This window comes from Kalmanozyma brasiliensis, assembly GCF_000497045.1.
Source record: "Kalmanozyma brasiliensis GHG001 unplaced genomic scaffold PSEUBRA_SCAF18, whole genome shotgun sequence".
Classification (NCBI taxonomy): Eukaryota; Fungi; Basidiomycota; class Ustilaginomycetes; order Ustilaginales; genus Kalmanozyma; species Kalmanozyma brasiliensis.
Window position 1 is genome coordinate 1 of NW_015961957.1, and position 12,229 is coordinate 12,229.

General features: G+C 57.0%; 6 protein-coding genes across 6 annotated transcripts; 1 reads left to right on the plus strand and 5 right to left on the minus strand.

The window, feature by feature from the left end:
* Positions 1-85: 85 nt before the first annotated feature.
* Positions 86-1,446, minus strand: PSEUBRA_002176 (Zinc finger, CCHC-type; the record flags this gene model as incomplete). The annotated part of the gene is made up of 1 exon (XM_059464780.1): positions 86-1,446. A coding segment is annotated over one exon (1,361 nt), but the record flags the coding sequence as incomplete, so codon positions are not given.
* A 1,182-nt stretch (positions 1,447-2,628) lies between these two features.
* PSEUBRA_002177 (GNAT domain protein) lies at positions 2,629-3,177 on the minus strand (the record flags this gene model as incomplete). Its single annotated transcript, XM_016435370.1, has 1 exon — positions 2,629-3,177. One exon carries the CDS (start codon positions 3,175-3,177, stop codon positions 2,629-2,631), a length of 549 nt encoding a protein of 182 aa, XP_016293086.1.
* Positions 3,178-4,346: 1,169 nt separating this feature from the next.
* PSEUBRA_002178 (uncharacterized protein) lies at positions 4,347-5,592 on the plus strand (the record flags this gene model as incomplete). The annotated part of the gene is made up of 2 exons (XM_059464801.1): positions 4,347-5,486; positions 5,566-5,592. 2 exons carry the CDS (start codon positions 4,347-4,349, stop codon positions 5,590-5,592), a joined length of 1,167 nt encoding a protein of 388 aa, XP_059321244.1.
* A 70-nt stretch (positions 5,593-5,662) lies between these two features.
* On the minus strand, positions 5,663-8,074 carry PSEUBRA_002179 (uncharacterized protein; the record flags this gene model as incomplete). Its single annotated transcript, XM_059464805.1, has 3 exons — positions 5,663-7,797; positions 7,871-7,884; positions 8,070-8,074. 3 exons carry the CDS (start codon positions 8,072-8,074, stop codon positions 5,663-5,665), a joined length of 2,154 nt encoding a protein of 717 aa, XP_059320746.1.
* Positions 8,075-8,139: 65 nt separating this feature from the next.
* On the minus strand, positions 8,140-9,384 carry PSEUBRA_002180 (Nucleotide-sugar transporter; the record flags this gene model as incomplete). The annotated part of the gene is made up of 1 exon (XM_016435373.1): positions 8,140-9,384. The coding sequence occupies one exon, from the start codon at positions 9,382-9,384 to the stop codon at positions 8,140-8,142; it is 1,245 nt and encodes a 414-aa protein (XP_016293088.1).
* Positions 9,385-10,904: 1,520 nt separating this feature from the next.
* Positions 10,905-12,179, minus strand: PSEUBRA_002181 (Acyltransferase 3; the record flags this gene model as incomplete). Its single annotated transcript, XM_016435369.1, has 1 exon — positions 10,905-12,179. One exon carries the CDS (start codon positions 12,177-12,179, stop codon positions 10,905-10,907), a length of 1,275 nt encoding a protein of 424 aa, XP_016293089.1.
* Positions 12,180-12,229: the final 50 nt, after the last annotated feature.

A 12,229-nucleotide genomic window follows, 5' to 3' on the forward strand; every position in this document is an offset into this window, starting at 1 on the left:
CCCTAACCCTAACCCTAACCCTAACCCTAACCCTAACCCTAACCCTAACCCTAACCCTAACCCTAACCCTAACCCTAACCCTAACCCTAAGCCGCCGAGAGAGCTGCTGGCGAGGTCGTCGTCGCCTGGGTGCATCAAGATATCGCCCGATCCGTCGTTGTCCAACGAGCAGACGTTGGCCCGCAGAGTACGGGTCTTTTCGACCTTGGGACAGTCCCTGGCAATATGTTCGCTGCTACCGCATCCGTAGCACTGGCGATTCTCTCGACGATGACGACGCAGTTCCTCCAAGAGTCCGTTGCAATCGTGGCTCTCCTGGCTTTTACCAGACTTGTCCTGGTACCTGCTCTTGGGCGTCTCCGCCATCGTGGTTGCTCTGGCCGTCGTGACACTCTTGAACTGCTCTTCACCGGCCGTGTTGGAGCGTTGAGCCGTTTGGTTAGCAACCGAGTCTACGAGGCCAGTTTCATGCATCTGTTGCTCGGTGCAAATGCAAGCGTCCACGTACTCGTGGAAATCCTGGGTTTGGATGTGCAGCGCCTGGCGACGGAAACTCATCTTGAGCCCCAGTTGGAAAGTTGCCAAGAGCTGTGAGAGGTCCGTGGCGTGGGAGCGGTTGGCGAGGGCCTGGAACTCTGCCGCGTATGCGCTGACGCTGCCCGTCTGCCTCAGCTGTTGCAGCTTGATCCTGACAGTGTGGCCAGGCAACGGGTCACCATAGGTGCGTCGCAGGTCGGCGCAGTACACCTCCCAGCTGTGGAACAGGGGATCCATGGTGGGCGAGAGGCGCAGGTTGCGCAGGCGGTCCCGCGGGGCGCCCGTAACATGAGCCATGGCCCACAGGACTCGGCGATGATCGTCCTTAAATCGCGTGGGGTTGAGGTCGAAATGCAGTTCGCACTGTTCGAGGTATGCCTCAAGGTCGTCGCGTTCGCCATCCCAAGAAGGGGCGGTGATGCAGATCTTGGGTGCCTTCTCAGCCAGGGCGTCCTGGTGAGGCGTCTTGGTGAAAAGCACGTTGGCCTGGCGGTTGCGGTTCACGTCTTGCTGGAAACGCAACCCCTCCTCAACGCCAGTACCCAGCATGGAACGGGCGAAGCGCAGGGCCGAGGCCGTGGGCGCTCCAGGAACGCCTGGTTCGCCGGCAGCCTCGGAGGCCACCTCGGAGGCCCTGGTGCTAGGCGGGGCACGGTCCGATCGCAGGGAGGAGGCGCGCTCGACCCGTTCAGACTGCAAGTCGCGCACCTGCAGCAAAAGGTCTTGGACCAGAGCGAGCATGGGACCCAGGGCGGCAGAAACGGCGCTGGCGATGGCGCCGGCCGTCGTGGTACTGTCCACGGTATCCAGGGTTGCGTGGGGGTTTCCATCATGCCCAGGCTCGACGCGCTCCTCAGAGGAGTGGCCACTGGCCGTCTGGCTACGGGTGATAGGCATGTTGTGGGACATGGTGATCTCCGGGTTGTGCTGGCAACGGGGAGGTCGATTGTAGTGTTACGCGCCAAGGGTCTGAGGACCTCTCTGACGAAGGTGTGAGGCTTGGCGGTAGTGAGGGATAGTGGCAAGCTTGGTGTTGCCACGTACGTTGCCAGGACGTCGTGGGAAATCGCAGGTTACGTTGCGAAGGTCTGATTTCACCTACTAGTGGGAGTAAGATAAAATACAATCGACGGCCTCCCAGATGGCCTTGCGGCACTGGTGCGCCTACTTATAACACGATGCGAGTTGGCCATTTCGACTCATCTGTCTGTCTGTCCTAGCGTGGCTGTCGTGGCTTTCCTGTGCTCCTTGCGGGCATGCCTGTACCCACCGGTGTCATCTGAACGCGTCGAAACTCTAAGTCGCGTACGCGCCAACGCGACAACGTCTGAGCTTGCGCGTTGTCGCGCGAACGACCCACGCTGTCGTGGAATGCAACTCGCCGAAGACCGCACCAATGTAACAGTGGCACGTCTCCGAATCCCACGTCAACGTGGCTTGCTTGCAACACCAGCAGGCCCGCGTTCGTAACACATCATTCCACCATCGCCATAAAACCCTAACCCTAAGGTTTGTAACACCTCTGCCAATAACAACTAGCTTGTTATGCTGTGCACAGGCCGCATGTGTGTGTGTGTGTTGAGTGACGTTATCTCATTAGGCTTGTAGCGCTAACATCATCTTAGTGGCAAGGTTGTGGGACCTCAAGTGGACTTATCACACAAGGTAGCGTACATCAACATTATAATGTTATGGTGAGCTAGCCAACATCAACATTATAACATTATGGTGAGCTAGCGTACAGCGTGAAAATCTAACGTTGACTTGCCAAACAGGGAGTAATGTTGATTTGCCAAACAGGAAATAAAACTAAATTTTTGGTGCCTCAATTTTTCGTGCAACTTTAATGCAGAAGTTCATTATGAGAGTTTCGACTGTAGCCGCCGCGCAACAACGACGCCGAACCTTCCCTTGCTTGCATCACCTGGTACCTTACTCTGAAGCACGTACCTTTTGAACACTCATTGGCATTGGATGCACGTCTCTCAGCAGAGATTGGGATCCCATCCTTCGTCTACACAATACATTCTCGTCGCTGGATGCCGTGAGATTCGGGGTTGCCAGTGGTTGCGTCGCGCCACACGGATCGGATCACAAATGACGCTCCAGGATCAAGTCTCGCTGTACGCAGCTTCCGATGGTGAAGTCGTGGTCGCCGACCTTGTTGAAGGCGTGTCGCTCGAGGTAGAACTTTTGCGCTTTGAGGTTCTCTTCCCATACGCCGAGCCATATCGCCTTGAATCCTTGCGCGATCGCGTAGTCAAGCGCTTGGCTCATGAGCTTCGAGCCGACGCCGCGGCCGTGCGCCTTCGAGGCCGTGTAGATGCGCTGCAGCTCGATAGTGTGTGGCGGCTTGATCTGGAGGCATGGCTCGTCGGAGAAGCGATTGAGCTGGGCAAACCCGAGCAGCTCGTTGGTCGTATCGTCGCGAGCGACGTAGAAGAGGTAGGTGTGTGTATCCTCGATTTCGCTCTGTATTCTTTCGGCGGTGTACGAGCTCTTGAGGTAGTTGTCCATGTCCTCGGCGGGCATGGAATGGGCGAACGAATCGAAGAATACGCTTGCGCCCAGGGATGCGATCTCGGCGGCGTCGGTAGCTTGGGCATGCCTGATGGTGAACTGAATGGGTTCGACCGTCATGCTTGCATCTGTGTCGCTTCTTGGTCCTCTATTGGAATCGTTTAGGTGGTTGTCTGAGGCACGAGAAACCTTTCGAGACAAGCAACCTTTAGCCCAATCTAAGCGACGACTCGGGCTGCACGAGAACCACGCAAGGGTCCAAAGACCACCGCCAAACTCGCTGTCGGAAATATCGGAAAAGGAATCGGAGAAATCTAAGACGATGGCTGCGGACCACGTGGATCAGCGCCGCTCACGATTGCATCTGGAGGGTCAAGGAATCATCTCGAAGCAGCTTTTCGTGACTCCTACAGAGAAAGTACAAGGACACCATTCAGGGTCCGGGCTGTGTGGATAGCCGGCAGATGTCCTCGAATGTGCATAAGACGACGTTGCGTCCATTGAACCCTCGGCAGATTCGCCGGCCGTTCTCGTGGCTTCAAAAACAAGCGATTTGTTTGGTCTGAATCTGTCAGGACCTTGCCTTCGCTCTCGGATCCGAGCTACCATGGGTCAGAAAAGGTCGCCTTACAAGCCGCTTGATGCGGGGTTGAGTGCATGTATAGGAACGTGAAAGGACAGTGGATCACGCTTAGAGCGGAGCTGAACTGAGCTGTCGGAGGAGCTCAGGCCCGCTTGGATAAAATGTGGATTGCTCACCGCTCTTGCCGTGGGAAAACCGACCTTGCTCGCGTCGCCGCTTACCGCCGCCGCCGCGAAGGAATGTTCCTCGAGGGTCAGGAGAACGGGACATCGGACTTGCAAAAGCCGCGCGCTTCCTGCGAGAACACGGATCGGAAGAACGGTCTCACCAAAGCCCAGCTTCTATGCATTTGACAGCCGCTTCTGCTTCCATGGCGATGCCCACGGTTCGCGCGTCTGTTGGTTTCAGGACACCTGTTCGGAAATATTGGAGAACACAGAGCGAAATGTTGTCCGCATGGCGTGCGTGCCACCTCCCTCTGGCATTTGGTCTCCTGAACTGGCGGAAGGAGCGCCCTGGATTCGTTACTTCAAGGGAAGATGAGGCCCGACCCCTTTAGGCAATCCGCAGCTTGCGCCCACGGGCCGCTGGCGTTCAGAGCACGATACATATAAGAGCAGTCCGGGCGACATCGATGCCCTGTGTTGTGGCAGACATTAATAGCTGAGCTGACTGTTCGCTCCCAAAACCTCGCAACTTAGCCACGATGGAGCTCAAGGTCACGCTGTCCGACTCGGTGCTCGTACTGTCTCGTCAAGACTGTCCTGGCAGAACCGAGATGTCAGACGCACCTCCAGCTTACGAGCAGACGATGGCGGATTTCAGCTTGCTCCGGCACTCGTCGGCGTCATCGTCAGCAACTTCTTCATGTGCGTCATCTTCATCGGCGTTCCCATCCTCCTCCTCGCCAGGACCATGCCCGTTCCTAGCGTCATCTTCAAGGCTTCTTTTGAGCGCGAAGATCACGCTCAGCGTCCCCGCAAGCCAGAAGTCAAGGCACCTGCTCAATTCGCTGACCGCCAGGCTCGTCGCCAACGAGTCCCTCGTGTACAACAGTGGCGCGTTTGAGCAGAGTCGCCTTATCGATATCTGCGTTCGCGTCGCTATTCCAGACGAGTGCATCTTGCACCCTGGTCATTCGCATACCTTCCAAGCCGAGATCCCTTATTCGAGCCATCTACCTTCGAGCGTGCAGCTCCCCGATGCAAGACTGACGTATAAGGTTTGCGTCGAGGCCAAGACACTGCCTGCCAGCTCCAAAAAGTCGTGGTTGACAACCGCCCTACAAGGCACGACGCTGACCGACTCGTGCGGTTTGTTAGTCGTTCAAGCTGCCGAGATGGTCCCGTACAAGTTCTCCAACATCAAATACGTCGATATTGGTGGACTTGGCCAGGCGTGCATCTCGGTGACCCCGTCGCCTTGCATCATAGGCGAAGCGACGTTGCTCAGCCTCGCCCTGACCAACCCTCATCCATCTGGCAAGATCACCGGCGTCGAGTCGAGTCTGATTCAAGACTATCACTTGCGCTCGCAACACAGTGCGCATTCGTCCAACGGCTTGTCCAAGCACTACAAGCCAAGATTGGTCGTCAAGCTCGACTCGACGCCTGTGACATGTGGCTCTCCGACGGGCGCGCTTGATCTTCGCCGAGCGGCGACGACCAAGGGCGAAGCTCGAACCGTTACAACCGAGACGTACGAATTCCGAGTCCAGATGCCCGATCAGACCGTCGTGCAATCCTCAACGCTAGATCAAGAAGCGTCGAGCCCAACGATTCTTATTTCACATCACCTTCAGGTTCGCGTTGACTTTGTCGATACGGCGGATCAGCCCGGATCCTTTGTCTGCCTGTTGCCCGTCACGTTGGCTCTCATCGAGGCCGCTCACCGGTCGGACGCTGAGTACCCCCCTCCTTATGTAGCCGCTGGTGTCTCTACGACACCGCTAGTCCTTCCGCAGCCTTCCGAGGTTGCGTCCGCAGTGTTGGTGTTCTATGTAAATGCATTGTCATGCTACTATTAACAAATTCCGTTACATTTGGCCTCAAAGCGCATGAGGAAGGGGAACTTGGTCGAGAGCCAGGCCCGCACAATCTTGACCCAGATCATGGGGTCTTCTGGCTCGAACTCGGACCTAAATCCGTGACTGAAAGCCCAGTGGTGCCGTTCGTCCGGGGTCTGCTCTGTGTATACGCCATGCTGTTTGAACGAAAAGAGCGACGAGACGGGGTCATTGTCCAAGAACATGAGAGTATTGACCGTCTGGGTGCGATTCAGCAGCGTCGGCGTAACCCGAGGCTCTTCGTAGACGAACGAGTGGCTGTACCGCGACAACAAGTCGATCACCACGTCCAGTCGGCGAGCCTGACGTGAGCTCGGCGAAGCCTTGATCGTGAAATCACTAATTTGCCACGTCGAGACGAGCGGCAAATGGTCTATCGACGCCATGGTCAGCTCGGGTGGTGGCAAAAATGCTGAGAGCCCTTGAAGGCCCGACTTGTGCGTGAGGTGGTAGAGTACGCATTGGCCGCAATTTGGCGCGGCTTGCGTCATGCGCCTAAAGAGTTCCGCCACGCTCGGCGGCTTCTTGACGTTGGCGAAGAGTGTCTGGACGCACTCGCCAGAAAGTCCGCATATGGGCGGCTGCGGTTCTCCCGGTTTGAGCTTCTCGGCAGCGGCAACTTGAGCGGGAGTGTGGGGCGTCAAGAGCGCAGAACCATCCATGGAGGTACGGATCGGCTTGAGCTCGGTCATCAAGGGGAGGTGCAAGCGTGCCAGATTGGCGTTGAGCGTGTCATTCTCGGTGGTGGTGCGAACAGGAAACGCAGCCGGCGCAATCACAGGTTTTTGCGGGTCTGGTGCGCCAAGCTCCGAGAGCAAAGCGGCCCTTTCCTCAGCGGAATAGACGCCATCTCCGTCGCGGTCATGCCTTGCAACGAAGAAGGACCAAAGGAGCGCCTCGCGATATCTTTCGGCCATGTAATGAGCATGCAAGGTGTTGAGATCGACGGCACTGCTGGGAGAGGCAGAAGCGGCAAGCGTGAGCTGACTCGGCCAAGTTCGAGAGAGTTCTTCCAAGATGGTATGCGAGAGTGGCTGAGGCAGATCGATGAGCCTCCTGCGCGCGGTGGTGCCGAACCTGCGATCGAGAAGAGCGTTGGCGCGAAAGAAGGGAGCGTCGTCGGAGCTGGACATATTGCTCTGTTGAGTTGGAAGGTGACCCGCAGGGCTCCAATCGGCACTGATACGAAAGAGGGGGCCCAGGAGAGGCGACCAGAAGTCGGATGCAGACATGTGACGTGACATGATGTGATGGGGCGAGACGAGCAAGCGTACGTCGGAGAGATGGGCTGCTCTTGCGACAAGAAGCTGCGATGCGGTGGCAGGCGTCGACGCCGCAACGGTCGAGGGGGATGAGCAGTGTTCTCTAGTCAGATCGACATGGCCGTCGCACGCCACTTGACGGTGGTGGAACAGTCTGGGAGGCTCGTAGACACGGTCCTTGGGGTCAAACCAGCACGGACGCTGACCATGACGGTCATGTCCCGAAGCGTCCTTGTAGAGATGTGTACAGAATTGCTGCTTCTCTGGCGACGTCGAGGCACGGGCGGCGAGCGCGGGCACGTCTGGGGTGAGAAGATTGACGGTGCCAAAGCCGGTCTGCATGTGAGCCCTTGCGGATCGCATCGAGTAGCGAAGCAGATCCATCGAGGCGAGGTAGCTCTGGTCGGTCTGGGATGAATCGAGGCTGCCGTTGCTCCATGGCCAAACCGCATCGAGCTTGTTCTGTCGTGACCATTGCCTGGGTGGATTGGGGCAGATGGTGCCGGACTGGAACCACTGGAGTCTGCACTGGCGGAGCTGACCCTCCTGACGCGCCCATTGCGCATCGGAAAGCGCATTGCTGTAGTCTCTTAGCTGGGTTTTGGTGATGATGGTAAGGGAAGCACTGTCTGGATCGCGCAGAGAGCCCGAGCCTTTGTGATAGAGGTAGAGGAGGATGGCCAGGGCGGGGACTGCCAAGAGCACCATTCGAGAGCGCCGAATGCGCACGCCTTGACTTGAGCCGAGCATGACAAGCTCCTCGACGTGGGTGTTGATGAGCTTGTTGGCCGAAGCTTGGCCACGATGGTGGTCAAGATCAACGACGATGGCTACAAAACATCAAAGCACAGAAGGAATGCTTCGAAGGCCTAACAGAGAGCGGCAGTGTGTAGACCTTCTGACACCGCGGGAAGCATCTGCATAAATATCGAAAGGGTTTGGGCGGAGAGCGAAAATCCATCAAGATTTTAATATGAATTTTCGTAAGATCGACTGAGCTTCTGCAGAGGCCATGGCTCAGCCGCGCTTGCAAACCACACACGCGACTTGCAACTCACTCTGTACAGACAGTCTCAGCGAAAGACTGCACTGCGACACTTACGACATGCAAATCCAGCTAAGATGGGCTCGCTTGCTTGAAACGGGTATAATTGATGAGCATGAGAAGGAACTTATGGTTTGCGAGCTGCGCCGACGCGAATATAGCAATACGTGCTCGCCAAGACGAGCGAGCTTCCCACAAATTGGGTCGACGAGGGCAGTTGCGAGGTCAGGATGCTTTCCATGGCGATGGTGGTGATGATGGCCAGGCTGGTCGCAAAGCCCTTCATGATGGTGTCGGCGTATCGCAACGTGGCGGATACGACATAGCCGGCGAGGCCACGCAGCACCACGGTAAACCAAGCCAGCGCGGTAAAGTTGTTAAAAGGCGCCCACCTTGCCTGTGCGATGGCCTCAAACACCACAGCCGCGCCGGCGGTGATCATTGCAAACGTGGCGAGCTGAGCGTTGCGCACCGACAGAGGAACCGACATGCTCGTCTTCAATTTGGTCTCGATGTAGACGCCGGCGTAGCTGCCGCAGGTGCAGGCGAGCACCATGAGCAAGGCTCCCACCGCCAACTGTGCGCTTGCGTGTTGACGCGCCAGGGCCACTGCACTGCCCAGCAAGGCGGTGGAGCCAGCTAGACGATGCTTGAAAGGCGAGTCAAACCCGGGCTCGGTCGAGCTGAGCATGGCTGCCGCATCCATGACATCGTGGTGCGAAATGGGCTTCTGCACCAAGAACACGACGCCAGTCAAGAGGATGGGCAAGCACAGCCACTGTCGCGATGAAAGCAGTGTGGTGCGGAAGAGGTACGAGCTGATAACGGCAGCCGTAATTAGCTTGAGTTGCGAGAGACCTTGATAGGCGATCGAGCTGAGGTACGAGTTGGCGGCCAGCTGGAGCATATTTTGGCAGACGTAGACCAGAGCAGGGACGCCCATCATCCACGCCGAGGGGCAGTAGATCTCGCCAAACACATGACGTACTTTGTCTTGCAAGGATGGCGCTGTCGGAGCCATGGGAGGCGACCGAGGCGAGACAGGCGAGACAGGCCGTCCGTCCGAGGAGGAGGAGGAGGAAGAGGAGGCGTCGTCTGAATCTTGCGAAGGCCTCTTTTCCGAGAAGAGTGGCAGCGTGGTGCCATCAGTGGCGGGCGCAGTCTGTGTTCGTTTGGAACATACTGCCATGGCGAAACCGAGCGAGAGCTTGAAGAGCTCCGACATGAAGACGGAAGTTGCGATCGAGTACCTTGCCTGACCGGCGCCGCGCGAGCGTTGCGAAACGATGCTGGTGACCGAAGTGAAGAAGATGAGCACGAGCAAGCTGGCCCACTTTTTGAAGGCATGGCTCGATGCGTCGGAGGTCGACATGCTGCGGTTGGGCCTTGCGCTACTCGCAGCAATCAAGTTCGCGATGGCCAAGAGGAGAATCGCGTACGGCTTGACAAGCGGTCGAGAGCCAGCTGACGACGGATTGGATCAGTGCGGCTTTGATTCAAGCCAACACAAGGTGACGAGACGATGGACGATCGCAACAGACGGGTCGATGATGGTGATGGTAAAGTTGATGAGCGTGGATCTATCTGTTGGCCTTGACGAGACGACTGCAAGAACACACGCCGAGGAGGGCGATGCGAGAGTCTGGGCTGCTCTCTCTCCCTCTCGCTCTTGCTTCGCCGCGCTCGCACAAGGGTCCACGGCTAAATTGCAAGCGGAAGCTATAGATGCCGCTCAAGCGAAGTCGATCCACAGCTTCAATGCTTCTGATGCACCCACGAGAATGCCCGTGCTGAGGCCGGCTTCAGTGGCGTCAAGTTGGTTTCTAGAGAGAAGACGCCATAGAGAGGGATGACAGTCTCACAACGTTGCAAAGGGCATTGAGCCCCAACTGTGGCCGGCTTGGTGGAAGCAACTTGATTCTGAACGATCTGCAAGAAGCCGTCTCACACGGGGAAGTGAGCGGGAAGCACGAGGTCCGTGGTGGCTTGGAGCGCACCCCCGGGACAAGGCGAATTTCATGCTGAAACCTTAGACCGAATCGATGATCTTGACCAAAAAAAACGCTAAGTTGATTAGACGGTGAGCAGCGGCCAGCAGTTCGCAGCAGCAAGACAGCCAAACGCGGGACGCCTCGCGCAGGAACCAACGCCTGCTGAGCTGGCGCAAAAGTCCGCTTTTGAAAAACAAAAACGAATTAAGAAAAACAAAAAAGCCGATCGAATTCGATTTTTCTCTGATGATAGGTGCTCGATGCTCGGTGCTCGGCCTTGTGTTCTCCAAGAAGAGCGTCCCGTGTCTCGTGTGTCTGTCGTCGTATGTACGCGCCTCGGAGTTGGTTGTCGCCCCATCTGCTGTCCCACAGCCAGCCACTCTGTCCCGTGTGTTTTGACCGACACATCTTGGCAATCGTCATCGGTTGTCTTGTCTGCTTGAATGTACTCGCAAAGCACGGATGCCCAAAGGGTGAGCACGAGTGGTGTTCCACATCTGACAGCTCAACAGGTTTAGCAGCGCTTACTGGGGTAGATCGGATTGGTGTGCATAACCGAGCGAGCACGCCTGCCATTTCTCAGCCTTTGCGCCATCTTCGAGCAACGAGACTCACTCACTTGCTCGCGCGCTCGGCGTTCTTTCTCGTGCGTCTTCTCGGAACGGCTGCAAGCGACCGGCCTCAGAGCCGCCAAGTATTCTCATCCGTACGAACCCATGATCGGCGGTGCGTCATGCAAGCGCTCTCGTCTCGGATGCGTCTCGTAAGCATACTCTAAGCTTTGCGATTACTGATGAAGGTGCGGCGATGGAAACGGGGACAGAGACAGAGACGAATGCATAGGTGAACGCGCCAAGAGCAGCTTCAAGGCGAGCCCTAGTGAGAGCAACGCACCAGCCATTCATTCCTGGCGTCGAGTATGAGGCTTGTCTTCTTGTGACGCAGCTCTGGCGTTCCTCCAAACGTGATACCGGTTCCTGATGGGCTCTTCAATCACAAAGGTTGTGAAAGTCGCAATGGCGAATGCGAGGCCCGTGGGTCCGTAGTTGTTGGCAGGCCATCCCACCATGGCGTGGCACGGGAACTGCCAGAGGTACCACGAGTACGAGATGCGTCCTGGGAATCGCAAAATCTGTGACTCGAGGATCACGTTGCCGTTGACGCTGCCGATCACCACCATCAAGACCAAGATCGAGGTCCACAGCTCCAGCCACGCGCCCTCGGTGCGATAATCGTAGCCCCACGAGATCAGCGTCCATCCCCAAAAGTAGACGCCCAACAGCAACGTCACGGTGCTGACGAACCCAAACCACTTTTTGGTCCAGAGGGTGGGCATCGGCAGCAGACGGCCGGCGCATCCGATAAACATCTTGAAGGCGTTGGCGGTGTAGGCGTAGCGATAGTCGATGCCGTACATGTGGTCACTGAGGAAAGCGTAGCCGCTGTAGTGTCGAACGAAGAAGCTCACCGAGATGAGCGCGCCCAGAGCCATAGCCCTTCGACGCTGCGAAAGCGGTACGATAAAGGCAATGACCAACGACCAGAAAATGTAGAACTGCTCCTCGACCGCGAGCGACCAGGTGTGCTCGAACATGCCAGGGAACATGAGTCTTGGCTCGTCCACCTGCTTGGGCAAGAAGTTGTGCACATAAAAGAACGCCGCGAATGCGTCGGCGCGAATGGTGGGGTAGAAGCGGCACTGATACGTAACGATAACCACCATGAGGGCCATGGCAGGCGTCAGGCGTACGAATCGATCCAAGTAGAATCGCGGCAGATACGACAAGCGCTCGCCCAAGGATACCTTTTCAGATGTGCCCGACGCTTGTTGCCTTGCTTGATCGTACTTTTCGATGAGCGAGACGAGCACGCCCGTGATGAGGAAACCGGAGAGGACAAAGAAGATGCCCACACCCATGGTGCCGATCATCTCCTTGTGCAATGCGACGTGCGAGTACATGACCATGGACACGGCCAAGCCTCGCAGACCTTCCCAACCAGGGACAAATCCGAGTTTGCCGAGCACCTTGAAGTTGCTCGGACGAAGCGAGCCTGACGAGTGAAGTGGGAGCGTGCTTGACGACTTCTCTAATGTGACGTCGGGGCTCGCTTCGCGTGACGGTCGACGCGATGGCTGCCCCTTGATCTCTTCCTCCATGGCGCTACCAGCGGTCATGGTGCCTGCTTTGCTTGTGAGATATCGGCCAAAGGAAAGCGAGAGAGCGG